Raw genomic sequence first — 27,746 nt, 5'->3', positions numbered from 1 at the left:
ACCCTGGAATCACAGAATCATAGAGTTGTAAGAGACCCCAAAAGGGCCATCCAGCTCAACCCCCTTCTTCTGCCGTGCAGGAACTCTCAGTCAAAGCGTCCTCATTGACAGATGGCCATCCAGCCTCTGTTTAGAGACCTCCAAGGAAGGAGACTCCACCACAATCTCCAAGGAAAGAGCGTGTTCCACTGCTGAACAGCCCTTACTCTCAGGAAGGTCCTCCTAATGTTGAGCTGGAACCTCTTTTCCTGTAGACACTGGTCTACCTTTGTATGAAGTCCAGAAACTCCAACTGGTTCAGAATATGGCAGCCAGACTGAATACTAGGACCATCCAGGAGGGATACAATTACTGTACGCTATTATTAAAATCACTCCACTGGCTGACAATTAAACGTCTAGGCAAGGTACAAAGTATGTTATTTAAAGCCGTACATGGTTTTTTGGGTCCAGGTTTCTTACAGAGTGACTAAAATGAAGGGTCTGGAAACCGTGAAGCCCTAAGAGGAACGACTGAGGGAGCTTGGGATGTTCAGCCTGGAGAAGAGAAGGTTAAGAGGTGATATGATCGCCCTGTTTAAATAGTTGAAGGGATGTCATACTGAGGAGGGAGCAAGCTTGTTTTCTGCTGCTCCAGAGAATAGGATCCGGAGCAATGGATTCAAGCAATAAGAAAAGAGGTTCCACCTCAACATTAGGAGGAACTTCCTGAGAGTAAGGGCTGTTTGACATGAAAGAGGCTGCCCTGGAGAGTGATGGAGTCTCCTTCCTTGGAGGTCTTTAAGCAGAGGCTGGATGGCCATCTGTCAATGGGGATGCGTTGATTGGGGTTTCCTGCATGGCAGAAATGTGGTTGGACTGGATGGCCTTTTTTGGGGTCTCTTCCAACTCTAGGGTTCTGTGAGGCCCGAGTGTCGCATAATGGGGTGAGCGGCTAACACTAGTCCCAGCTTCTGCCAACCTAGCAGTTCCAAAGCATGCAAACACAAGTGGATAAATAGGTACTTGTCAACAGGTAATAATAGCCTTTGGTGAAGTGATGCTGGGAACAGGAGCACCAGCAGAGCAGTCCTCAGGCAACTCAGGCTCTTTGGCTTGGAAATGGAGATGAGCACCGCTCCCTGCAAGTTGGTTACGACTAGCCATTCATGCCAAGGGACTACCTTTACCTTATTATTATTACTAGATTTATATTTATTTGTACCCTGCTTTTCCCCCAAAATTGATACTGAAAGCAGCTCAGTCTAAAAACAGTACAGTTAAAACCTTCAAAAGTGGCAGTTAAAATAGAATTAAACTATTTAAAACAACATTAAAGACACTCCTCTTCCGGCAGGCCCTCCCTGTTTTTTTAAAAATGGCATTTTTAATTTGTATAATTTAAAGAACGTACTCATACAAGTGTACTTTTGATGGTTTTATGGTATGTATTGTATTGTAACTGATGGTTTTATGTGTCTTGTAATTGTGTTTTGTGCTTTAATATGTTGTACTCCGCCTTGAGCCTTGAGGAGAGGCAGGAAAGAAATAAAGCTTATCATGTATTATTATCATCATTATCATTTCAAGTGTTACCTATCTTAGAAAGAAGCTGGGTTCACCCCATAGCTTATCTTTTCCCTGTTTTTCTTTGCAAGGGCACAGCTCAGTTTGCACAAAAAACAGTCTTGGTCCTTTTCTTGTTTGAAAAAAGAAGTCATTTGTAAAGCAGAGGTGGCCTTTCAAAGCATTAAGACTACAATCCCCATCAGCATTGCCCACTAAAAACAATGGTCAAGGGGGATGGGAGCTAGAGTCAGCCACCATTGGGAAACACCGTCCTTATTTTTATGGACACAAACGCACTTGCTACACACCAAAGAAGCAGGATGTTTTTATTCCATTTTATTAGTATCGGAATTGAACGTCCCACAGTTTTTGTCTTGCTGTTGTTCTGTCCTAAGTACAACCAGGCGCAACGTTTACGCCGAAAACTATTTACAGAGACACGGGTCAGTTTTACACTCAGCCTGTTTTTTCATACAACTTGTAAGTTAGTACAGAAGAAAAATAAAAAGACATCATCCCTCCCCAAAGTGTGGAAACTTCGTCACAACATAAGATTATGGACATTGAGTTGCTTTCAAGTATTTCCCAGCGGAATGGAATGTGAGCGACAGTCGTTTGGGTTTTCATTCTGTTTTGGCTTTTAAACGCAAAACCATTTGCAAGCTATATTCCCACAAAAGTCTAGGAACTACAAGGAGGATCTTGCCATGTTTCTGAACAAGTGTTGCCTATGGAGGAATTACTGTATAGGAAAAACTAAGGAGTCTTGATTACTACTATTATTATTTTAAAATACAGATAGCTGTTATGGGCTGTGTTTTAATGCAACTGATAGTTTGGAAAACTTCTGAATGGAAACTTCTGCCTTCCGACATACAGTGACATGGAGTAGCTAATATACCTAGCAACCTGACCTGGGCAAGGTGCAGTGCTGGGGCCACATGTGGCCCTCATGACTTCTTATGGCCTTTGACTCCTCCAGACCAATGGTTCCCAAGCTTTGGTCATCCAGGTGTTTTGGACTCCGGTTCCCAGAAGCCCATCCAACTTGGCCAACCGTCAGGAATTTTGGGAGCTGAAGTTAAAAATATCTTAAAGGCCAAAGTTTGAGGGAACCACCGCTCCAGACAGTGTAATGGATTGTGAAGTCAAAGGCTTTCATGGCTGGCATACATAGTTTTTTTGTGGGTTTTTCGAGCTATGTGGCCATGTTCTAGAAGAGTTTATTCCTGACGCAGAGGGTTCACAACAGCTGCACTGATGTGTAGAAGGAATTGCCTACGTTTGTACAGTTGGTCCTCTGTATCCACAAACTCAACTATCCATGGCTTGAAAATATTTTTTTAAATATACCAATTCCAAAAAAAGGCAAATCTTGTTTTTGCCATTTTATATAAGGGACACCATTCTTATTTAATGGGGGTTTAGCATCCATGGACTTTGGTGTGTCCACAGTGGGTCCTGTAACCAAACCCCAGCAGATACCAAGGGCCCATTGTATGGATTTCTCTCTACAGGAACACAAGCCAGAAAGGACCTAAAGATCCTCAATCCTGATTTATCTCTACAAGGCAGAAAGTCTCCCTCGTTTCCAATCTGCTTTCCATTCCTGTCCTCCATTTTGGAGCGGGACATTAGTTGACAGCCTCCAATTTGAAGAAAACGCCTGGGAAAGTCTTGAGAGTACATGGGAAGGCTTTTTCTCCCTATTTTCTGAAGGGTTGCTATGATGGGAGTTTGTAATGAGAAGTAACTCGTACTCTTCTGATATGGAGAAAGCATTGGGGCATAGTAGCGTCACAACTTCTGCAGCATCTTCATCGTTTTGTGGGTTAAACTTGCTGTCGTCTTGATATATTTCAGGAATGCCTCCAATACCAGTCAGTAAGACCAATAAAATATTGTGGTTTTAACCTACTGAGTACTGTATCAAAACTATAATATGAATTAGACTTAAAAAAAGAAAGAAACCCACTTTAATCCAAGTCTGCTGACCAACATGATATGATTTGCTTGTAGAAAACCTATTTCTTTAGGAAAGGAAAGGCTGCCTATAAAATAAGGAATCCCCTAGTCGTGCAAAATGAGAAGATATTCTCTCACAGCTACTTCAGTATGTCATTGCCTTATTCCTCCAATGCTTTATTATTATTTAAAGAGGCTTCAGGACCCCAGTGGATCCACAAATAGGCCCTCCGTAGCCACGGATTCTGCACCCACAGATTCAACCATCCTTGCCTTGAAAATATTCCTCCCCACACCCCAAATAATTCCCAAAAGCAAAATCCTTGGTTTTTCCATTTTAAATAAAGGACACCATTATACTATGCCATTTTATATACAGTGGGCCCTTGGTATCTGCTGGGGTTTGCTTCTGGGAACCCCTGTGGATACCAAAATCTGTGGATGCTCAGCTCCCACTGCATACAACGGCGTGGTAAAATGGTGTCTTATATGAAAATGGCAAAATCAAGGTTTGCTTTTTGGAATTTTTATACTTTTAAATATTTTCAAGCTATGGATGGTGGAGTCTGTGGATAACGAATCCATGGATAAAGAGGGCCGACTGTAATGGGACGTGAGCATCCATGGAACCAAACCCCAGCAGATATCAAGGGTGCACTGTACATCATTCTGATTGAAACACTTCTCCCTAGTCCCTGGCTGCAATGGTGAAATGCTGAGAGGATTGGCAATTTTTGGCATCACTGTCTCCATTAGTGTCTAGCCCAAATGTAGTGGCCATCTGTGGCTTCCATGTCAGCTCTGTGGTGAATCCACTATGGGTTTAAGTTTGAATTTCGAAAGAGATACTCAAGGCAAAGTTCAACATCTTGGCTGGCTCTTTAAAAGTTCAGACTAAAGTCCAAAGTGGATTCTCCACTTACATGAAAGCCACCAGGAATCCACAGTTCTCAAGACTAGAATTACCTGCTTGAATTGGTGGAAGAGGACAAAGGGAAGTGTTAGTTGGGTTAAGTTCCTTGGCGATAGTTAGGGGAATGGAGTGATATTTGGAGAAGGAGAATTCACTAGCACAGTCATCACTAATCTTGAAAAAGCTATTTCTGCCCAAGGTTTTGAGCAAACCAAAAAGTTCATCCACATGCTGTATAGTGTGCTTGTGAGGACCCGGAAGAATCTGTCTGGCTACTCTTCAAAACCCAATGCTAGCCTGGATAATTATTGGTCTGATCTGGCAGGCCTCTTTTTACATCTTATGATTGCTGTTCTGATCGTGGTAAATCCCAGCAACACTCAGGAAAGGCACTATCCTGGGCCCAAAGGACAAGGATAGCCCTAAAGCTGTGAAAGGAAAGTATCCCATTCATGAGCTATGCCCCATTTGGGAGAATTGTCTTCCCAAACTCTCACTCATGGCTGTGATTTTGGAAAGCACCATAGAGGACTTTTATTCCATAAGAGCCATGGCTAGCTTCTTGTTAGCACCAACGTGCCTACACAAAGACACAACCAAGATAATCGGAAGTCTTTGGTCACTCACTCCTCACAGTGTTACTTAAAGGCACTTTTGTGTTTAGGATGTGCTCTGGCAAAAGGAAAGGAAAGTCATTTTGTACAGAACAAAAGTCAAAGGAAGTTTCACAACATCTCCCACCAATCACAACACCTTTACGACAAGACTGCAAAATGGTTCTTAGATCCTTGTGTGCTTCTCAGTGATGCGCAGAAGAACAAATGCCATGCACTGATGAAATTGAGACTCCACTGAAGCCAACAATCGAAATAGAGAGCGCTGGAGGTCCCAAGACTCATCCTTTTTGTTGCAAACTGACTCGAGCTAGAGAAGCCTTCACTCAGTTGCAACACAACCATGTATACATGTTAGGGCACCATTTCCAAAATCCAGAGGTTTTGTGAGCACAGTCCGCCATTCGGAGCATTATTGTAAGCTATCACAATAGTCATCTTCCACACCCAAAGAGTTAGACATTAATTAAGGATTATTCGAGTGATGAAAACAAACCTTTGAGTGCACAGAGCAGGAGGGTATCTGGTTGAGACATACAGATGCTTAGTATGAACATGACTACCTTCACAAAGGATGACTTTGGGTGTTGAATGCTCACAGCAGTTCTCCTTGGACAACAGGAGATGGCGCATGATGCCACCATCTGAGCTCCAGGCCTTGGCAGAAGTGTGACAGGTGGAAGGGTAGGGAGGTTGCCACTGGAAGTGATACGAATTCCAGTGTGTGCATGAACAAGATGTCAGGGAGCTGTAGGCGACAAATGGTCCCTAAGAAAAGGATTTATGTTTTTAAAAAATGGATGGGCCAGCAAAGGATGCACCATAGAAAGGACAGACTTGCAAAGAGCAAGAGAAAATAAAAGAACCAGCCAGGCCAAGGGAAGACACACTGGATGCAACCAGCTGAACAATGGAGAATATAAGCGAGTGACAATCCCAGGGTTCCTGCCAGGGGATTAACTGGGAGTTTTTGTGCTTTCTGAGTGGTGGTGGTGGTGGTGGTAGAGATTTCTCTCCTGAAGCTTCAAGTCTAAGAACAAACTCTATAACTACATCCCGCAAGTTCTGCCCTAAGAGGACAATGGTACATGTCAAGGACAAAATCCTTGTGGCTTCTCCTTAGTAATTAACACAGAATGACCAACAAGTCCCCCTGTTTCCAGATGCTGAATGACGGAAGCATCTGGGAGCAGAAAGCAGGAGAGACAAGGAGAGGCCTCTTCTTAACCAACTGGAGAGCATTCCTAAAATGCATCACTGGCAAACATTTGGTGCCCTTTTCCCAAACATTTTGACCTTAGAAAGGAACCCAAAGCTCTCTGGAACAAATCAATGAGAAGACAGCTCAGCCTCACATTGCTCTGCTTTGCCTATTCAGCTGTGCCTCCCTATATCCATACGGAGTTTTTCCCATCCTTTCCATTGGAACTACCTTTCTCTGAACTGGCTTTGGGCTTGGCCCCTTGTTTCTCTTGGGCCGTGTTGGCTCGGTTCTGCTCTGCCACAGTCCCACTGGATGCGGGGCTGCTGGTTCTGGATGGCTGGGTGTTCCCCTGAGTACCATTGTAGCTCTGGAAGGCAATGTCCAATTGCTCCTGAGCCACCCGTAAGTGTTTATGGAGTGTGGACAGATCGGGAGGGATGTTCTCATCAGGACTTGTGCATTGCTGCTCCTGAGCGACATTGGCCAAGTTCTGCTCGTGGGCCATCAGGCTGTTGGGCACCTTGGCCTGCTTGTCCGATTTCACCACCAGGTTATATTCCGGAGGGCAAGCGATATTCTTCGGATAGGCAGCGTAGTTGTAGGGTGGCTGCCTGAAGCTGTGGATCTTCCGCTCTCGGATGGCATCCCTGATGGTGCCGATGCCCAAGTGGCACATTTCAGCCAAGTTGAGCAGCAAGCAAAGGCAGCTGACGACGTACATCACCAGGAGGAAAATGGTCTTCTCTGTCGGCCTGGACACGAAGCAGTCGACATTGTGTGGGCAAGGCTCTCGGGTGCAAAGGTAGTACGGCGTGACTTCAAAGCCATAGAGCATATACTGGCCAATCAGGAAGGCCACTTCGAATGAGGCTCTGGTGAGGAGCTGGAAGACGTAGATTTTCATCAGGCCTTCCTCCTGGATATGTCTCCTGCCGTCGTGCTTCTTCTGCTCCTTCTTCTCTTCCTTCATTTTGGTTTTCTCTTCCATCTCCACAATCTCATCAGCTATCATAGGCTCTTCCTCGTCGGCTCCCAATGGGTCTTCCAGGTTGCGGACGGCTTGCCAGTTGAGCGCAAACTGCTTTTTCCTCTTGAAGCCACGGAACCTCTTCTTCTCTTCTTCCGAGGACCTTGCGATCCTGTGGATGGCATAGCCCAAGTAGATGACAGAAGGGGTGGAGATCATGATGATCTGGAAGACCCAGAACCGGACGTGCGAGAGCGGTGCAAAAGCATCATAGCAGACGTTGTCGCACCCAGGCTGCTTGGTGTTGCAGGTGAACTTGCTCTGCTCGTCCGAATAGATGGACTCACCTCCGACGGCCGTCAAGACAATGCGGAAGATGATCAGGACGGTGAGCCAGATCTTCCCCACAAAAGTGGAATGGTTGTGAATTTCTTCTAGTAGGCGGGTTAGGAAGCTCCAGCTCATGTTGGTCATAGGGGCTAATCATTTATAACCTGTATGAAAGACACAGAGGGTGGGAGACAGTTAATCCAGATATGTCCTACTAAAGATTGCCATATCACACTTTATATTGGGATTTGCAGTATATTAGAAGTTGGGCATACTGTACTTTTTTTGCCCAATCTAAGGTCTGCCTAGTGGCAGCTGCTGACCTCTATGGTTGCATATGCCTTGCAGAAATAATGCAGTCTGGCACCGCTTTAAATGCCATAGCTCCATGGTATGGAATCCTTGGATTTGTACTTTGTGGTGGCACGAGAGCTCTCTGACAGCAAAAGCTAAATATCTCATGAAACTATAAATCCCAGAATTCCATAGCATGGAGCCAGGGCAGTTAAAGTGGTGTTGAACTTGCATTTTTTCTACAGTGCAGATTGGGTCTTAGTTTGTTTAAGACCTTCTCCAAATGGGGCAAATGTGTCAAGAGGTTGCACTATTGTCGTGTCAAACCGCTTTATTTCTGCAATGCAGCAGCAGCCATTGAGATTTTAATTATATTTCAACTTTTGTATGATGTGAACTTTTAGCCCTGTCTATTTTAACTTTTGTAAGCTGTCTTGAGTTCCAGGGTTGGGAAAGAGGGACATAAATAAATATAATAATAATAATAAATATAATAATAACTTTACAATGCTACCATTACACACACACATCATTATATGAACACTACAGCCGGCCCTCCACATTTACAACTTTGACTTTTGATTTGATTCTTCACAGATTCAACTAATATGTTCTCTCTAGGAATCCCTAGGTCCTCCGGCGTGACGCTGTTGTCAACTTCTGTCAAAAACTTATACTGGAGGATCCAGAGGTTCCTAGAGAGAATACTTCTCTAGGCATCTGTAGGTCCAGTGCAATTCTATGGTCAACATCTGGAAGATATTGGCAATAGAATTGCTTTGGAGGACCTAGAGATTCCTAGAGTTTTCTCAAATAAATGAAACAGTGGTCTTTTTATTTGTGGGTTTTCCACTTTCACGGGGGTCCTGTGCCCCTAACCCCAGCAAATGTGGAGGGCCCACAGTACAACTTTTGACTATAATGCCTTTGAATCAAGACTTTAAAACTTCCAAGACTCCTCTTCCAAAGGACAAAAATGATATGCATGCACTTCGAAATGAATATCTATTTAACTCTTCACAGCAACCTTCCCCATCCGCCATGCTGCCTGGGGATGCTAGGACCTTTTTCTAAACATCTGGGGGCCCCAGGTTGGGAAACACCATTTAAAAACTTCCCAATATGTGCTCCCAGGGAAACTAGAAACCAAAATTGGGGAGAGGTGAAGCTGCTGGCAAGGTACTCCGAAATAAAACTTGTGTACCAAGGGCTGGAGAAAGACAGGATGGAGAAGCTCTCAACCTGAAGAAACTCATAGGTTTATTGTGAGGACAAAAAGTAGAGAAGATGATAGCTATGTATGTTGCCTAGAGTTGACTGGAGGAAAATAAAAACAAAAAGCAAGCTTTTGTTCCTGATCTTTCCCCTTTTCCATTGAGCCTGGATGGCTCTCACATGTACACATGTTGCATGTGTGTGCACCTTCAAGTTGCCTGTCAATTTATGGTGGCCCCATGAATTTCACAGTGTTTTCATAGGCAAGTAATGCTCAGATGTGGTTTTGCCAGTTCTTTCCTCTGAATTATAGCCTCCAGCGCCTGATATTCATTGGTGGTCTCCCATCCAAGTACTAACAACCAGGGCTGACTCTGTTTAGCTTCCAATATCAGATGGAATCTCTTGATTTGGGGGTATTTAGGCACATCCATACACACATATTGTACCAATGCTATAACCAAGCACTCATTTCATTCAGGTCTCCATCTTACACACACGCTCACACACAACGACACACCCACACATACACACACACTGTGTGCTCTTGAAATGGGCACAAAAGGAAGGGTGTGTTCCTGAAGACAAGAGAGTGAGGGGAAATGAAACGGAGGAGGGGAGTATGGAACACAGACAGATCGGGGAAAATATATGATTGGTAAGGATTAAGGTGTTAAGATAAAGACATTCCAGAAAAGGCAAGTTTGGAGGAGGGCTCTGAAAGGAGGAAAAAGAATCACAGAATTATAGAATCAGAGCGATGGAAGGGATGGCAAGGCAAGGGATATCTAGCCCAATGCTCTGCTGTGCAAGAATACAAAACTAAAGTTGCAGTGGGTTGGTAAAATAAGGGCACTGCCCCTCCAAATGAGAATTTTGACTCCCCCAGTGACATTTTCTTTCCTTCAGTCCCCAAATCTCTTGCATTTCAGAAAGTGAGACACTGACAGCCATCTATTCCTAGAACTCTTCTGTTTGCTGTGTTTGCGTTCCTTGGGTGACTTTGTCTGCCACTTTTCTTTAGCTGACTAAGCTCAACTGAAATTTTAATATGCAATGCAATCTGGTAGCACTTTTCAGGCTAACTGTGTGAACGAAATGGTAGTATCAGCTTTCACAGATTTGGTCTACTTCCTCTGACGCATGGAAACACAAGGATCCACTCCATGCATCTCAGGGAATAAAACTACAAAAGTAACTTGAAGGCACCCAAGAACAAGAACAAACTGGGCTTAGTTTTCTTGATCACTGAAAGCAGATACCAGATGATGTACCTACATTTAAGGTGTTGCAAAACTCCTTCTGACTTTTTATTTTGTTGCTGCCACTGAATGGATGGGGCTGAAAGATAGAAGCATGAGCTTCTGTAGACTTGAGCCTTCTTTACCAGATGCCTTTGTGTACAAGTCCACAAAAGCTCATGCTACCAACTTCTGCCTTTGAGTGAGGTGTTGCAAAGGTGTTGCAAGTTCCCTTTGCATACTGGTTTTCCAGACTAACACAGCATAGACTTTATCATACTGGCAAAAAAGGTGGGAGCATAGTGATATGCTCCCATCAATATCGCCCTATAATGGTAAGATTTTTGTGTGATGTCGCGGTTATCACATGATTATCCCGTGAACAAAGAGGCATCCTAGTGCTGCTTTTTATTCACAGGATTTTAATTCACGGAAATAAAAAGTGGTGCTAGAATGCCTCTTTATTCATGGGATAATTGTGCAATAACCATGACGTCATGTGGAAATCTTAGTGCTATTGTGCAATATGCTCCCGTCATTTTTGCCAGTATGATAAAGTCCTATGCCTTTAAAGATCTCTTTGCATACTGATATTCCAGATTAACCCAGCTGTGGACCTTATCACACTAGCTCAGAAACGGGACTTAAAGTAGATTTAAAGTAGGGGGGAAAAATTGAAGTGATGTCATATTGGGAAGTTCTGAAAGTAAAAAGGTGTCGTTTTTATCCCCTTTACATTCGCTTTATTTTCGTGTCATTTCAAGAGAAGCGTCGTGTGACAAACCTCCCGCATTTGTGGGGTTTTTCTACTTTAAATCCCATTTCTTACTGGGATTCCTCTAGTGTGATAAGGTCCTATGTCTCCAAAGTTTTAAGTTACTAGAAATTTGGAGACAGAAAGAAAAATGTCATTTGGATGTCAGAATTCTTACTTGGAGTTTAATACTCTCACTCCTTCCTCTGCCCTCAGCATAGCTACACTCCAACCTCCTAAAGCACTCCTAAAAGATGCCCATCCATCCTCTCCTTAAGAACCTTCATAGAAGGAGACTCCACCACACTCTGAGGCAGAATATTCCTCAGTGGGATAGCAAATGCATGGTGCTCTGCTAACTATGTATTATGACATTGTCATAGTTTTACCTGATGTAAACCGCTTTGATCTCAAGGAAAAGTGGTATATAAATAAACAGTTTATTATTTATTATTATAACTAAGCCTTGTTTTTCAAACTAATTCCCCCCACTTGAACATCCCCTCCATATACACTTCCTTCAGTTCTCTTCCAAATCACACCACGTCCCGTATGCGATAGGAAAGTAAGGAGAAATTGATGCACATCAGCTACTCACAGAGACATGATGTTCCAGGCTCAGGCCTCCTTTGCCAAGCAAGCATTCCCATGCACCTTTTTTTCCACAACGCCTGCCTCTTCATGCGTCGGAGAAAAGATACCTCCCTGTGAAAATGATGTGTCACAAAACTAACACTCTCCTGGCGACTTCTCGGCAAACTTTTAAATGCATCCTGCCGGACTCTGCCTTTCTGACCATGAAACAACTACCCTAAAGACAGGGCATCCACTAAGAGCAAAGGGCACATTGTCCCTTTATGGGGGAAAAAGAAAACAGCATTTAAACAAAGGTTTTGCAGGAAGGAATTCCAATATTCACGCTCAATGGATTCTTTGCATGTAGTATCCTGTGTGGAAAGAGCTGAATAAGCAAGGGTTTTGCAAAAAGAAAAAAAGAAAATTAAAACAAAAGACACCCTCTTAAACTTTACTAAAACAAATTTCTGGTTCACGTTGCTGCGTTGTGCATGTTCCCTTTGTTGGGCGAAAGTTAAGAGTGGCAGTGTGGGGCATTCAGTAACTGGATCGAGTAGAGGGAAAGCATGACTAATGAGAAACATCTGGGAAGCACATGGCCAGAGAACTGGGAGGAAGCCTTTGAGAGCAAAAAGAAACACTAGATGCCCTGAGGAAGTAAAGCCATCTCTGGATTTGAAGGCGATGAAGCGATTTGTAATTTAAGGCCAGACAGGAGTACATCCGTACAAAAACAATGTCTGAGAGATGACGCAACCAACCTGCTAAATGAAATCAAAATTCAGTGTAAGGATTCCTAAAGGTCTGTCTGTCTGTGTGTTTAATGGCTACATTTCTGTAACTGAAAGAAAGGTTCTTGCAAAAATTTCCACTTTGCTGATCAAATCTATTTATTTCATAGCGTATGACTTTCATCACCTCTGTATCTTGCATTTAGCATGCTTTGTTTTGTGATCAGCACACAAGGCAGTGTGAAGAGGGGGAAAATACTGGTTTGGACTGCAAGAGAATGGCAGACACCTCAAAAACACTGGGGAAGAAGACTATGCCCACAGAAACACATACCTTGGTTGGTGAGAGAGCGCCTTGTTAGTGGCTACTCTTAGACTGTGGAACTCCCTTCCACAAGAGGTCCAGTTAGTCCCCTCTCTGTTCTCATTTTTTGAGTTGCCACAAATCGAAGCTGACTTAGGAGCACATAATAGAACAAAAGATGCCCCACAATACTAGCAGGATATGTTGTTATACCTTTTCATGTTGACTCTGATGTATGGCAACCATATACTAGTGTTTTCTTGGCAAGACGTATTAACCAGAAGACGTTTCCAATTACTTTAGTCTTAAACTGAGAGAGTGTGAAGCAAGATCACCCAATGGGTTTCCTTGACTGATGGAGATGAAAACTTTGGTCTTTCCCAGATCACACAAACTACTATATCATTCTGGCCCTATTGAGGAGGTGGGTTAGTACATATCTGAACAAATCACTAAATAATAGACACCAAACTAGGGGGAGTAGCTAATACTCCAGAGGACAAGATCAAAATTCAAGATGACCTGAACAGACTAGAAAGCTGGGCCAAAGCTAACAAAATGAAATTCAACACAGAGAAATGTAAGGTGCTGCACTTAGGGCAGAAAAATGAAATGCACAGATATAGGATTATGGAGGACACCTGGCTGAATGAGACTACATGTGAAAGGGTTCTGGGAGTCCAAGTGGACCACAAGTTGAACGTGAGTCAACAGTGCGATGCGGCAGCTAAAAAGGCCAATGCAATTTTGGGCTGCATCAATAAAAGTATAGTGTCTAGATCAAGAGAAGTAATAGTGCCACTATATTCTGCTCTGGTCAGGCCCCACCTGGAATATTGTGTCCAGTTCTGGGCGCCACAATTCAAAAAGGACATTGAGAAACTGGAGCATGTCCAGAGGAGGGCGACTAAAATGGTGAAAGGTCTGGAAACCTTGCCCTATGAGGAACGACTCAGGGATCTGGGGAGGTTTAGCCTGGAGAAGAGAAGGTTAAGAGGTGATATGATAGCCCTGTTTAAATATTTGAAGGGATGTCATATTGAGGAGGGAGCAAGCTTGTTTTCTGCTGCTCCAGAGACTAGAATGCGGAACAATGGATGCAAGCTACAGGAAAAGAGATTCTACCTCAACATTAGGAGGACCTTCCTGACAGTAAGGGCTGTTCGACAGAGGAACACACTCCTTCTTCAGAGTGTAGTGGAGTCTCTTTCCTTGGAGGTCTTTAAACAGAGGCTGGATGGCCATCAGTTGGGGATGCTTTGATTTAGATTTCCTGCATGGCAGGGGGTTGGACTGGATGGCCCTTGCAGTCTCTTCCAACTCTACAATTCTATGAAGAGAAAGCAAGGCTCCAATGTTGTTGTTGTGTGCCTTCAAGTCATTTCCAACTCATGGCGACCCTAATGCGGGTCTATCATGGGGTCTTCTTGGCAAATTCCTTCAGAGAGGGTTTGCCATTGCCATCCTCTGAGGCTGAGAGAGTGTGACTTGCCCAGGGTCACCCAATGGGTTTCATAGCTGAGCTGGGATTCGAACCCTGTTCTCCAGAGTTGTAGTCCAACACTCAAACCACTACACCATGCAGGCTCTCTATAATGGTCTGATATTTTTCAGCAGCAAGGCAGAGATAGAAATATTAACTAAAAACCAATGGCAAGTCTTCTGTGCTGAAAAGCAACAACAATTGTATAAAGTGCTGAAACTGGCTGGGCTGAGTCCAAAATTTAATAAAATCTCCAGGAGTTTGAGGAATTAGGATTTCAAAAGAAACAGGAGTTCCATCCCAGGAGACAATAGTTGCTAAAATCGGAATCCGTGCAAGACCGTTTACAATGAAAGAGAATAAATGCACGGAAGGGAGGAAGCCACAGAGATAAAGAAGACTGTGAAAAGAAAAAGAATAAGAGGCCCAGATGTTTGCTTAGAGAAAGGCATTACAAAGACAGTTTAGGAAGACATGTTGAGAGTTTCAGCCAATGGTTATTACCACTTTGGATAGGAAGATAAGAAGCCAGAGGTCCACAGCAGTTGCAGATGTTGGCTCCCATGTTATGAATCCTCTCTGAAGTTTAGTCCAAATTTTGACTGAGCTATCCAAAGTGTTGACTTCATTTGCAAAGCAGCTGTGTTCAGCACCTTTAAAGTCTAGATTACAACCCGAAGTGGATTCACTGCAGCATTCATGTGCGCACTTCCAACTGCAACTACTTTTGGGTCACCCTCCACCTATACACTGATAAACAGGTATGCAATAATATTTTCGTGATGGAAACATCTGTAAGCACTACTTTGCTGGATCCTATAAAGATAAACCTAGCCCACCATTTTCTTTATAAAAACAGCCAAGCAGATTGTTGGACTGGGAACACTGTCTCCAAAAACAGCGTGAGATTTGGAAGAGGTTTGGAACCTGGAAGTAATGAACTGCATGAAACTTCATTTCCCCCATAATTAGTTGCTCTTCTGTGACAAAGGTATGATCAAATGACAGTTTCAAAGCTAACGTAACAAGTAGGAGAGAAATGTTGTAAGAAACAAAACCTTGTTATTTTCCAAAGTTACTTTTAAAGGCAATTTGACAAGATTGGTTTCAAGGGTTTCCCCTCCTGTCTCAAAAGGAATGGAAAAGAATGGGGAAATAACTTTGTTTTTATTAACTATAGGTTGAGTCTCCCTTATCCGAAATGCTTGGGACCAGATTTTTTAATATTTGTATATGCATGATGAGATATCCTGATGATGGGACCCAAATCAAAATGTGGCATTCCTTTATATTTCATATATACCTTCTACTCATAGCCTGAAAGTAATTTTATACATAATATTTTAAAAAATAATTTTGTGCATGAAACAATGTTTGTGCACAAAGACCCATCAGAAACCAAAGGGAGTGAGATCCTTCTGTCCACAGAAACAAGGCCTGAATACAGTTTATGGTCCATATACAATGCACCCTCTATAGCCACGGATTCTGCATCAACAACTATTCATGGCTTGGAAATGTTTTAAAAAAAATCCTAAGAGCAAACCTTGATTTTGCCATTTTATATAAGGAACACCATTTTAGTATGCTATTGCATATAATGGGACTTGAGCGGCAATGGATTTTGGTACCCAATGGATAATAAGGGCCCACTGCATGTCTGTGTCCAAACAGGAGGAAAATGTGAGATGATAAGCTCAGAAATCTTATTTCTTTGGATCACAACTCCCAGCATCCTCCATGTTGAATGAGGGATTCTAGGAGCTGCATACCCCAAATAGTAATGTTTCCAAGATCTAATGAGAAGCAACTTGGAAGGTTGCCTAGAAAAGACACAAGATCACAAGTTTAAAAAGAGCCAATGGTATAATGCGGCAGCAAGAACAAAAGCCATGCAAATCTAGGCTGCAACCAATAAATATGAAGTGGCACTTATGCAGCCCATCCTGATATTGTTGGGTTGCAACTCCCAGCAGGCAATAGAGCCAATGGTTAGAGATGCTAGGAGTTGCAATCCAACAACATGGAGGAACATTTGGATGATGGCAGCAGTTTGACAGCGGAATAGACTATCTTGGAAGGTGTGGATTTATTGTTGGAGGTTTTTAATGCAGAGGCTGGATGGCCAAACCTGCTTTAACCATGGATTCCTGCATGGAAGGGGGCTGGATTAGATAGCCCTTGAGTTCCCTTTCAACTCTCTAATTCTGTAGGTAGTCCAGACACAAAGCATGCAGCATCCTGGCAGGAATCAGCAAATAGCAACAGCTATTTTTGGCAATGGGAAGCTCATAACCACAGCTGTTGGGTTGCAATTTGTGGTTACAGCCCTTTATCAAGGTCACCATTACCATCATCAATGCTGTGTTCTCTCATAGCTTTTAAACAGAGGGTTTATTCCCCCCAGATGTAAACATGTGCTCAGGAGATTTGCAGCATCTCCTCCTTAAATAACTGCTTACGGTTACTGAACTCGCCTCTTCCTGGCCATTGTCTCAGGAGCACTTTCTCTCTTCAACATAGAACTATTGTGATCTCTGATAGACACAGACATGTGCAGATGAGCACACACCCACACACATGGTGGGAAATGTTTTGTTGGGTTCCTACATCTCCAAATTCTTTAGGCCCAATCCAAGGGAAACCTTGGGCAGAGGCTCCCCAAAAATGAAAAGAGATGCATAGATGTATCCAAGCTTGTATGTAGCTCCATGTCAATACGATGAAGGTTCGTGTTGCTCTAATTTTGAACTTAGCATGATGAAGTGGTTTGAATGTTGGACTACGACTCTGGAGACCAGGGTTCGATTCCCAACATGGCCATAAAACCCACTGGGTGACCTTGGAATGTCACACTCTCTCAGCCTCAGAGGACAGCAATGGCAAAGCTCCTCTGAACAAATCTTACCAAGAAAACCCCATGACAGGTTTGCCTTAGGGTCCCTATAAATCAGAAGTGACTTGAAGGCACACAACAGTAACAAAATGGCTAATAACTCTTACAGGATAGACTTCCTAACTTGTCTAAATAGAGGTTCATCTGTCTGTGTTGTTTGCCTTCAAGTCATTTTTGACTTATGGCGACCCTATCATAGTCTTTCCTAGGCAAGTTTCTTCACAGGGGGTTTGCCATTACCATCCACTGAGGCTGAGAGAGTGTGACATGCCCAAAGTCATCCAGTGAGTTTCATGGCCAAGCTGAGATTCGAACCCTGGTCTCCAGAGTCATAGTCCAACACTCAAACCACTGCACCATGTTGGCTTTCACAGCTTGTCTACATGATTAAAATACTCTTCATTCTGTTCGAATAGAATGCAATCCTTTCCACACGTGATAGAAGATTTCAGACCTTTTGCAGAGGAGAACGAAAAACTCCTCAAACTCTTCAGAAAAGGGAATAACAATTTTTATTGACATATCCACACATAGAGGTACATCATTGCTTTGCATGGATTCAGATGGCTGCACATTTTTGACAAAAGGAGGGTGGATAGATGCAAATCTGCCCAGGGAAATGAAGACAATTAAGTGTTGATGTGAATGTGTGAGAAACTGCAGTAATTCATATAATACACCTATGTGTAGGCTAGCCCTTTGTTGTTGTTATGTGCCTTCAAGTCATTTCCAACTTATGGTGGCCCTAAAGAGAACGTATCCTGGGGTTTTCTTGGAAGATTTGTTCAGAGGGGGTTTGCCATTACCATCCATTGAGGCTGAGAGAGTGTGACATGCCCCAAATCACCCAGTGGGATTTATGGCCAAGCTGGGAAGCGAACCCTAGTCGCCAAACCACTACACCATTCTGACTCTCATAGACTAGCCCTAGCTTTGTAATTGCCAACTTTTTTCAGATTTGGATCCATCTTTTTGTAGAAGTCTGTCATAAATGCAAGTGAGAGCGCATGGTATTTGCTGATCTGTACCCACTGAGGAAAAAGAATACGCTCGTCCCTCCAGATTTGCGGATTTGATTATTCATGGATTTTATTAATATGTTCTTCCTAGGAATATCTAGGTCCTCCAGAGCAACTCAATGGTCAACTTTAACCAAAGATTGCAATGAAAGACCTAGAGATTCCTAGAGAGAACACTCCGCTAGGCATTTGTAGCTCCTCTGGTGCAATTGTATGGTCAATGTCTGGCAGATGTTGACCACAGAGTAGCACTGGGGGACCTAGAGATTCCTAGAGAGGTGTTGCCTTGGTTAAAATCATACCGTTTTTTGTTATTTGCAGTTTTTCCACATTCATGGGGGTCCTGTGCTCCTTATCATAGTGAATGCAGAGGGACAAGTATATTGGTATCAGAATATAAGGGCATAACAACCGTTCTCACATTAAAGGCCCTGCAATGAAAATGAGAAAGGTTTGGGGCTTGAGGGGAAGCTTTGCTAAAATACAAACCATCTATATGCACAGAAGTGGGAGAAAAACTGAACTTCAAAACAAAAGCCTCTCTGACACTTTCAAATATTTTATACCGAGTGATCCAAAATAGCAGAGAGGCCATAAAGACAACACAAATGTTTGGTCTAGCAGGCAGCTAACTGTGTTGCAAAGATAAACTGGGAAGCCTTAGCAGAAAAACACTGGCGGGTTAGTTTAGATAAGACGTCTTCACCCAGAAAGTCAACAGCTCTAAGAATGAGGAGGGGGAAAAACACTTAGATGCTCGCTAGGTTATTATAACTGCCAGCACTGGTCGTCATGTTGAATCTCTCCCTTCCTAGTACTGTACCAGCTACAGTTTCATTTTACAGGACTGGCATCTGGCTGCAATACAACTCCAGTAACATACACACAAAGTTAGCTTCAAATCCTCAGAAGTCACAAAATGAAACACTGAGCAGCGCTAGACTTAAACACTGTTGCTTTTAAAACTTTAAAAGTTGTTTTAAAGCCCCTATTCTGGTGAGCTGGAGGAGTGCATCAGAAAAGGGACTTTAAACAACTTTTAAAGTTTTAAAAGCAACAGCAGAGTTTATCACGTGAGAGGGATCCTGTGCAAAAACGGGATTTAAACTGAAAAAAAACCATGCAAAAGTGGATTTATTATCAGGTGATGTCCAGGTTAACCCAACATTAACTGGGACAGAAAGTAGAAAAGACATGTAAAAGGGTGATTAATTTTCAGACGATGTCGCAGTTAAGGTGCGTTGACGTAACATTAACCCGGCTAGAAAGTAGACAAAATGTGATCCTTTTTACTTCTGGAAAATCCAGAAGTAAAAAGAATAGTGTTTTGTCAACTTTCTAGCCGGTTTGATGTCAGGTGTCTGAATATTAATTGTGATTTTGCATGTCTTCTTAGGTTATTTTGGGGTTTTAAATTCCATTTTAGATCCCATTTCTGCACTGGATGCCTCCCGTGTGATAAACTCCAGCATTTAAGTCTAGCACTGCTCAGTGTTTCATTGTGTGACTTCTGAGGATCCTCCCTTTAGAAATAATGCAGTTTGACAAACTGCTGTAGCTCCATCCTATGGATACCTGGGATCTGTAGCTTTACAAAGTCTTTAGCCTTCTCTGCCAAAGAGGCTGGTGCCTCACAAAAACCTAGCAGTCCATAGGATGAAGCTACAGCACTTAAAGTGGTGTCAAACTGCATTCTGAAAAGTTTTAGAAGGTTCCTTCCGCCTCAGACCCATTGCCTCATCTGTTTGCTGTTCCCCTCCAAGATTTTTTTTAGCTAACTTTGTGCACAACTTCTGGATTTTCTAGTTAATAAAACTCCAGCCTGCCCTGCCATCATCACCTTTTCCCCCTGTTAAAGTAGGCTCCAAAACTTGAGACTCAACTTGAGACTTGAAAGTATCTTGCAATGACTTGAGACTTGGAGTAAAGGATAGGCATCATATCGTCAGCCAGTCCATGCACGACCTTTGAGGTGTCATCTATGGACCCCTAGATCCCATCCCTTAAGTTACAGATCAAGGGATCTGCCAATTCTTGGTGGAAGCACTCCTATCAGCTCATATGACTCTTTTGTTCTCAAGCCAAGTACAAAGAACTCTCTTATGAAGTGTCCCCCAGCTCACTATGCCCTGTTTGTTTGAGGGTGAGGTTTTCTGCACAAGCAGGGATCAGTCCTATGATGAAGCCCTGCTTATTCTCCCAAGACATTTTCTGGTTTTAAAAAATGTTCCATGAAACTGAGCCCCTGACACTTGGAATTATTAATTGCACACAAGGCTGCCTCACATAGAAATCCAAAGCATGGAATTTCTCTCAAGGTTAACAAAGCTACCCCTGCATTTGTATAGCACAGTGATTGCCAGGCTTTGGTCCTCCAGATGTTTTGGACTTCAGCCCCCAGAATTCCTGACTGCTAACCAAACTGCTTAGGGCTTCTGGGAGTTGAAGTCCAAAACACTTGGAGGACCAAAGCTTGGCAATCACTGGTATGACATGAGCTGGGAGCTGGGAATGGTGCTTTCTTACACAACTCTGCTGAGTTTCTTTTGATTCCTTGTGGCCTCTTGGGAGGAAAACCACAAGGACTAGGTCTTTTGGAACTCATCATCAAAACTGGGAAAAGAATAAGCTTCTCAGTTCATTTTTCCAACCAGGTTCTTTTATGAGGCTGGGGGGTGGCCACCAATGCCACAAGATGGGGGGACTGCAGAAATGAGATACACTGTTGAAGGATACCTCTGGGGCAATGTTCCCGGGTACATGTTCATCTGATGCAATGTCGACAGCGTAGCTGTTGCATAATGGAACCGAGCCCTGCTTTTTACACTGGATGAAGAAAATGGCCAAGTTAATAGAAATGGTTTCCTTCCTTGCTTTGGGCTCAACAATTTTGCCCCTGGCCATGCCTTCACCTGCAACTGGAATCTCCCCTTATCCCTCCTGAGATATTATGCAAAAATAGAAAGCCCCAGCCCCAGTAAAAAAAAAGGTTTCGTCATTGCCGATCTACATAACAGTGGGTCCAGTTTCAGGCTAAGAAGAAAATACAGGATTATTGATTCCACTGTGGTCCCAATTTGGGGACAAACCGCCCATTTTTAAAACCAGGCTCTTCCCAAAAAAACAGTGAGAGTAAATGAGGTTTTCTTAAAAACCACCTTAAAGCCCCAAGACATTGAAAAGAAGTGGGAGGTTTTGCATTGGAAGACCATGTCTCCCAACAGGACTGGGAGCTTTCAAATACTCCTCATTCTAGTCAATTAGAATACCATCTGGCCATAGGCAATTGCAGGGGTTTGCGCCTGCTTAAACTCCAGGAAAAAAAGTGTTGCAGTTTTAGTGGAGTATCCGCAAGGATCCGCTTATTGAGTAATGGCCAACTGTTTGCTTTGCATGGATTTGGAAGGCTGGACACTTGGCAGAGGGAGGGAGGATAGGTGCAAACGTGCACAGAAAAGGGAAGACAATTCAACATATGGTTGCAAATGTGTGAAAATCCACAGCAATTCACCTAATACTTATGTGTAGACGAGTCCTGGGATCGAAGTAAGGACACATTATTTAGCCAGCAAAATTCAGGTGACTCTTTGGAATTCAGTGTAATGCCTTATTCTCCTCTGCAGGGCTTACCATCCAAAAATTTCCTTCCAGAAACAGAGAGAAGCACTTTCTAGCCCACAGTCTTGTTACTCCACACCGACTAGCAAAGAAAAATAAAGACACCAAAAGGCGAGTGGCCAGCGCACCCTTCAGAAGTTTCCCCTCCCTGCTCTTTTTGTCTGTTCCTTCTCCAAAAACAGCACAGGCAGAATAAAATGTCAGCAGGCCTCTCATAAAGACCTCGTCAAGTAATTAGTTCCTTTTTCCATTTGCTTCCCTTTCCTGTTAGTCTCAAAGCCAGACTAGAAACCAGTCAGTCTCAAAGGGGAAGCCGCGTTCCTTCCTCCCCTTCCCGCTTTCCCATTCTTCCTTTTCCTGAGGCAGTTATTTTTTTAAAAAAGCAGAAATATTAAAGGAAGGGGGGTTATAATAATATATATATGGACAGATATATTTTAGCACATGTTTTTTGGGAATTACACAATTATGGCATCTACAGCTTCATCACCCATAAACATAAGGCACTGAGGCAGAAAAGGTGAAATGCACAGATATAGGATGAGGGATACCTGGCTTAACAACACTATGTGTGTAAGGGATCTAGGCTTCCTAGCAGACCACATGTTGAACATGAGTCAACACTGTGGTGCAGCAGTTTAAAAAGCCAATGCAATTCTAGGCTGCATCTGTAGAAGTAAGGGAAGTAATAGTTCCACTCTATTCTTCCTTGGTTAGGCCTCACCTGGAAGACTGTGTCCAGTTGTGGGCACAACAATTCAAAAGGAGGTTGAGAAGCCGGAGCTTTTCCAAAGGAGGGCCACCAAAATGGTGAAGAGTCTAGAAATCATGTCCTATGAGGAGAGACTTAGGGATGTTTATCCTGGAGACAAGAAGGTTAAGAGTTGATATGAGAGCCCCATTTAAGTATCTGAAAGGGTGTCACATTGAGGATGGAGCAAATTTATTTTCTGCTTGGCACTATGACTTCCCTTGATCTAGACACTATACTTCTGTTGTCGCTGATCCTTTCCACCAAGCATGCAAAAAGAGCTCCATTTAGAGTTCAAAGGGGAGATGAGTTTTAATAGTGAGAAGGGCGGGAAAGGAAAGAGGGAGAGAAAGAAAGGTCCATGGGAAAAGAGGGGAGCCAATTTGGCATTGTTTAAAAACTGCCCCCAGGAGAAGGGGGTCTTCGGCACCTGTGTGCTAAAGCAAAGGGTCAGGGGTTGGAGCAGGAAGCTAGACAATCCCTGGGAAAAAAAGAAGGAAGCAGAAAAATTGAAAGAACGAAACAATGGAAAGATCTCCAGCGGGAAATGGAAGCCGGTGCTTTCAGAAGGTAGGGTTTCAGAGAGGAAGGATGCTCCTTCTGGTCCCTGGCCTTTTGCCTGCCTGCAGACACAGTAAAACAAGCACTTCTGGCCAGGTGTTGCAATGGGTGCCCTAGGGCACAGTTTCCAGCCTTTTCACACAAAGGGGAGAAAGCCCAGAGGATAGGGTTGCCATAGTGCCGGACCTCCAAACCGAGAAAAATGTAGGGCAAAATTTTCAAATGTAGGACACACAAACTTGTGTCCTGCATTTGAAAATTTTGTCCTACATTTCCCCTCGCGATCGCGATCGCGGCGGGGAGCGGAGGCCAAGCGGCGAGGGAAAGCCTCCACTTAAGGAGGGTTTCCCTCCCCGCCTGGGCCCCGGGCCTCGCCGCGATCGGAGGCCAGGATCGGGGCCTCGCCTCGTTCCTGGCCCCCGCAATCGCCAGGGCCTCATGTCGTTCCTGGCCCCCGCGGGGACCAGGAAGGAGGCGAGCAGGCTGCAGGGAGGTGGGGTGGTTGGCGCGGCTGCGCCCAAGAGGCGCCGCCTCCCTGCAGCCTCCTCCACCCCAGGCCTCGCTGCCTTCCTTTTCCTCCGCGCGGCCATGCGCGGTGGAGGAGGAGGAGGGCAGTGAGGCCCCGAGGGTTGCCTAGAAACCCCCCTGCAACCGGGCTTTTCCCAGTTTTTGGCTGCACCTCTGCCGTGACCGGGCAGGTGTCGCCAAAACCGGGAAAAACCCGGTTGCAGCCAGGTTATGGCAACCCTACCAGAGGAACAGGTGGGCTCTCCAAAGCACCTGTGGCTTGCATAATCGAGAAAGATCCCTAACATCTGGCATTATTTGGGGGGGGGGGGCAAGCAGACCACCTTCTACACCCAAGAGATAATCCATTATGGCAGGCCTGAGCAGCTGGTGGAGTTATAGTTGGTGGAGCTACAAATCCTACAGTTCCCCAGGTTAGTATGGCAAAGGGATTTGGGGAGTTGTAGTCCAAAACTGGAACTTTCTCCCTGCTTTGTGTGCAACCCATTAAGGTGAAGGTGGTCTATTTGCCACGCCTTATGTCCTGACAATGGATACATCAAAAGTTTTCTTGCTCTCCCTCTCTCATTCCAAGGGGATCGCCCCAAGTTGAGGGTAAAACCTCCCAGGGAAATGTATATACTGTGTAGAAACTCCTAAAACACTCAGAACTCAAAACGTTTGCGCTCAATAAAATATATATATAGAAACCTCCCTAAATCTCTAGCCACCATTGGATATGTTGGTTAGTGGATTCTGGGAGTGTCAGTATCCTCTACCCTACTTTGCTAAGACTTTAACAGTCAAGGACAGATTGAATCTGAAAACAGTCTGACAACCAATGAAGGTGACAAGGACTAGCGTACTCTGGTCCCAGACAAAATTTTAGCAGCCACACATAGCAGCCACTGAATAATTCATATCAAGGTGGTTTTTATGGAGCTGGTGGGTTTGAGTTATGCTTTTAAACTTTTCAATATTTTTATGTGATTTTATATTGCGCATAGATGATTTTAACTGCTTTGAATTTTATTGATTTTAAAAGGTTTTTATCCGTGAGCCGCCTTGGGTCCCTACTGAGAGAAAGACGGCATACAAAGGACATGAATAAATGAATAAATCAATAAATTTTGTATCAGCTGAAGCTTCTGGACTGCATTCAAGGACAGCCCCATGTTAAACATATTACAGCAATCCAATCTGGGAATGATTTAAAGCAGGGATAATGAGACCAGGTCTGACTTCTCCAGCAATTCCCTCATTCCTCCCGTGGCCCCATCTTAGAGATGGTTGAGGATCAACAGAGGGATATCAGGGTTTTTAGTTTTAATTGCTGTTTTTATCCTTGATATTGTATTTTTAATATGTTATACTATTTAATACTGTCTTAAGGGGGGGAGGGATAAAGTGTTTTTAATTGTCATATTTTATATTTTACTGTTGTTAACCGCCCGGATTGGTTTGCCAGAGGGCGGTATACAAATAAATAAATATTATTATTATTATTATTATTATTATTATTATTATTATTATTATTAAAGGACTCCATATCTAATGGCAAGAGGAATCACTGAGAGCCATGGCATTTTCAAAACATTTGGTTACTATATTTGCTCATGTCGCCCAAAAAATGATGAACACCTGTGTCTTGAGAAATACAATATATTGCACTGGGGATGATCAATAATCAACTTAGCATGTTAGTTTCAAGTTATGTATTGTGAACTGAACTGTGCATATCATTGCATTTCTCCCCTTCCTTTATTTTTCATGACCAATGGGTATTTTAAAAAACTACGTAAAACTCAGTTTAACTGCTAACTACTTTGCAAACAATATCAGCAGAAAGGTCACAGGTAAAACAGAAAGATCCATGATTTCCCCCTCTCCAGACTATTTAAATGCCATTAGCTTTTTTAAAAAATGCTGTAAATATTACGTTAATTTTCACCCGCCAGATATAGTCTTGGCATTTATAAATCTACCTAAATTCTCCTCCTTTGATTTTTTTTCCACTGCCTGCTATAAACTGTAAGCTCCATGGGAGCAGAGACTTCTCTGTGTTGCACACTTTGCTAGACATCATCTATATGAATGTTTCAGTACAGATAAATACATGAATGGCTAAATGTTTTGGGAGTGGTCTATATGTATCCCCTCTACATTCAAAATCCCTGCATTTGCCTTTACCTGCAATGTGTGTGTGTATGCCTTCAAGTCACCTGTTAACTTATGGTGACCTGCAGACTAATTTTTCAGTGCGCATAGGGTTGCCATAACCCAGCTGCAACCGGGAATTTCCCGGTTTTGGCGGCCCCGGGCCCCTCCCGTCCCGGGTGCCACCAAAAACCAGGACCACCCCGGTTGCAGCCAGGTTGCCGCGGCCCGTGGGGCCTCACTGCCCTCCTCCTCCTTGGGGAGGCGGGGAGGAAGAGGAGGGCAGCAAGGCCTGGGGCAGAGGAGGCAAAGGTGGAGGCAGTGCCTCCCCGCGCAGGCGCCCCACCCACCTCCTCCTCCTTCCCCTCTCCCCCAGGCCGCGCGGCCGCATGGAGGAGGTGAAGGTTGAGGCAGTGCCTCCTGCGTGCGGGCACGCCACCCTCCCCGCCTTGCGCGTGTCCGTGCCACCTTCCCCCGCCTCCCCGCGTGCCTGCCCACCCACCTCCTCCTCCTCCTTCGCCCCCTCCATTACAGGCCGTGTGGAGGAGGCGAAGGTGGAGGCGGTGCGCCTCCTGCGCATGGCCGCACCACCCTCCCCGCCTTGCGCGTGCCTGTGCCACCCCCTCCGCCCCCTCCGTTCCAGACCGCATGTCAAATGGAGGAGGGGGAGAAGGAGGGGAGGAAAGGAGGAGGAGGTGGTGAGTGAGTGGCCAGAGGACTCAAGGTGGGCTTTTTGGGGGGGGTGCTTTTAATGCAACAGTCTCCCTTGTTTTGACAGTGATAGTGTGGTGATGATGATGATGATGATGATGATGATATGAGTCAGCTTGAGAGGCATGCAGGCCACTGGTTCAGAAGCCAAGAGAGTGTCACCTTCCAAAGTGCCTTTTCTGTGTGTTTTTGGTTCTGAGGCAAGGCCAATGTAAATTGCTGTGATTTTTACAAACTCATGCGCAGTGAAGCAAAACCAAAGTCCCTTGACCAAGTACACACTTCTGAGAAGTACACTTGGTGCAAGAACGGTGAAACCACCTTGACATGTTCAATATGCATAGCCATGTTAAACCATGCTAAGTGTTAAACCCAAGGGGTTTGGTTAGGGAATAAGCCTCTGAAATATGCAAGAGGCCATGTTAAGTAAAGCCATGTTCAATGCCCAAATGTGCTGTTGTGTGTGTTTTGAAATGAAGGTTGGGGGTGTTTGGCCAGAAAGGGAAGTACATTTCTGCCATCTGTCTAGAAATAATGCCCATTTTGATCATGCCTAAGAAACATGCATTTATATTAACATTGTTTTAAAAATCATCAAATTTTTTCACGTGTCCTCCATTTTAAAAAATGTGTCCTACATTTGAAAATGTTGTCCTACATTTGTCCTGGTTTGGAGGTCCTGACTTATAGCAACCCTAAGTGTGCAAGTTCTCTGCTTAACTAGAAAAGTCTCTGCATTTATCAAAATCACATCATAGGATTACAGAATATTAGCACTGGAAGAGGTTGCAGTGCCCACCTGGTCCAATTCCTTCCCATATACATACGAATACACAACTGAAACACTCCTGAAAGATGCCCACCCAACCTCTGTTTAAAGACCTCTAAAGAAGGAGACTCCACCAACCTCTGAAGCCGTCTATTCCACTATCAAACACTCTTTCTAAGGTTGGAATCTCTCTTTTAGTCATTTGAATTAACTGATTTTCATTATCATCTCTGGAGCAGCAGAAAACAAGCTGGCTCCTTCTATATGGCATCCCTTCACATACTATCTTGCCACCTCTCGGGGTGTATCCACACTGCAGAAACAATCCAGTTTGACACCACTTCAACTGCCATGGTTCAATGCTATCCAATTCTGGGACTTGTAGTTTGGTGAGATATTTAGCCCTCCCTGTCGGGGAGCTCTGGGGCTAACTACAAATCCCAAAAAGTTGATAGCAACAAGCCATGGAAGTTAATATGGTGTCAGACTCTTTCATTTCTGCCTTGTGGCAGCAGCCTGACTCTTCTCTTCTCCAAGCTAAACATATCCAGTCCCCTAAACTGTTTTTCATATGGATTTAGGTCTCCAGACCTTTGATTATCTCTCTCACCCACCTCTA

General features: G+C 43.9%; 1 protein-coding gene across 3 annotated transcripts in view; it reads right to left on the bottom strand.

The window, feature by feature from the left end:
- Positions 1 to 1,868: 1,868 nt before the first annotated feature.
- GJC2 (gap junction protein gamma 2) overlaps positions 1,869 to 27,746 on the bottom strand; it is an 89,728-nt gene continuing 63,850 nt past the window's right edge. For 2 of the 3 annotated variants that reach the window (XM_042477256.1, XM_042477258.1), the window contains one exon: positions 1,869 to 7,704. In XM_042477256.1, the coding sequence (XP_042333190.1) occupies positions 6,428 to 7,684 (1,257 nt within the window). In that variant the 5' untranslated portion in view covers positions 7,685 to 7,704 and the 3' untranslated portion in view covers positions 1,869 to 6,427. Of the gene's footprint in view, positions 7,705 to 11,642; positions 11,772 to 27,746 lie in introns of those variants that run through there. The other variant, XM_042477257.1, reaches the window with a different exon arrangement.

This window comes from Sceloporus undulatus, chromosome 6 (assembly GCF_019175285.1).
Source record: "Sceloporus undulatus isolate JIND9_A2432 ecotype Alabama chromosome 6, SceUnd_v1.1, whole genome shotgun sequence".
In the NCBI taxonomy this organism is placed as follows: Eukaryota; Metazoa; Chordata; class Lepidosauria; order Squamata; family Phrynosomatidae; genus Sceloporus; species Sceloporus undulatus.
This window is presented reverse-complemented; position numbering and strand designations above follow the sequence as displayed.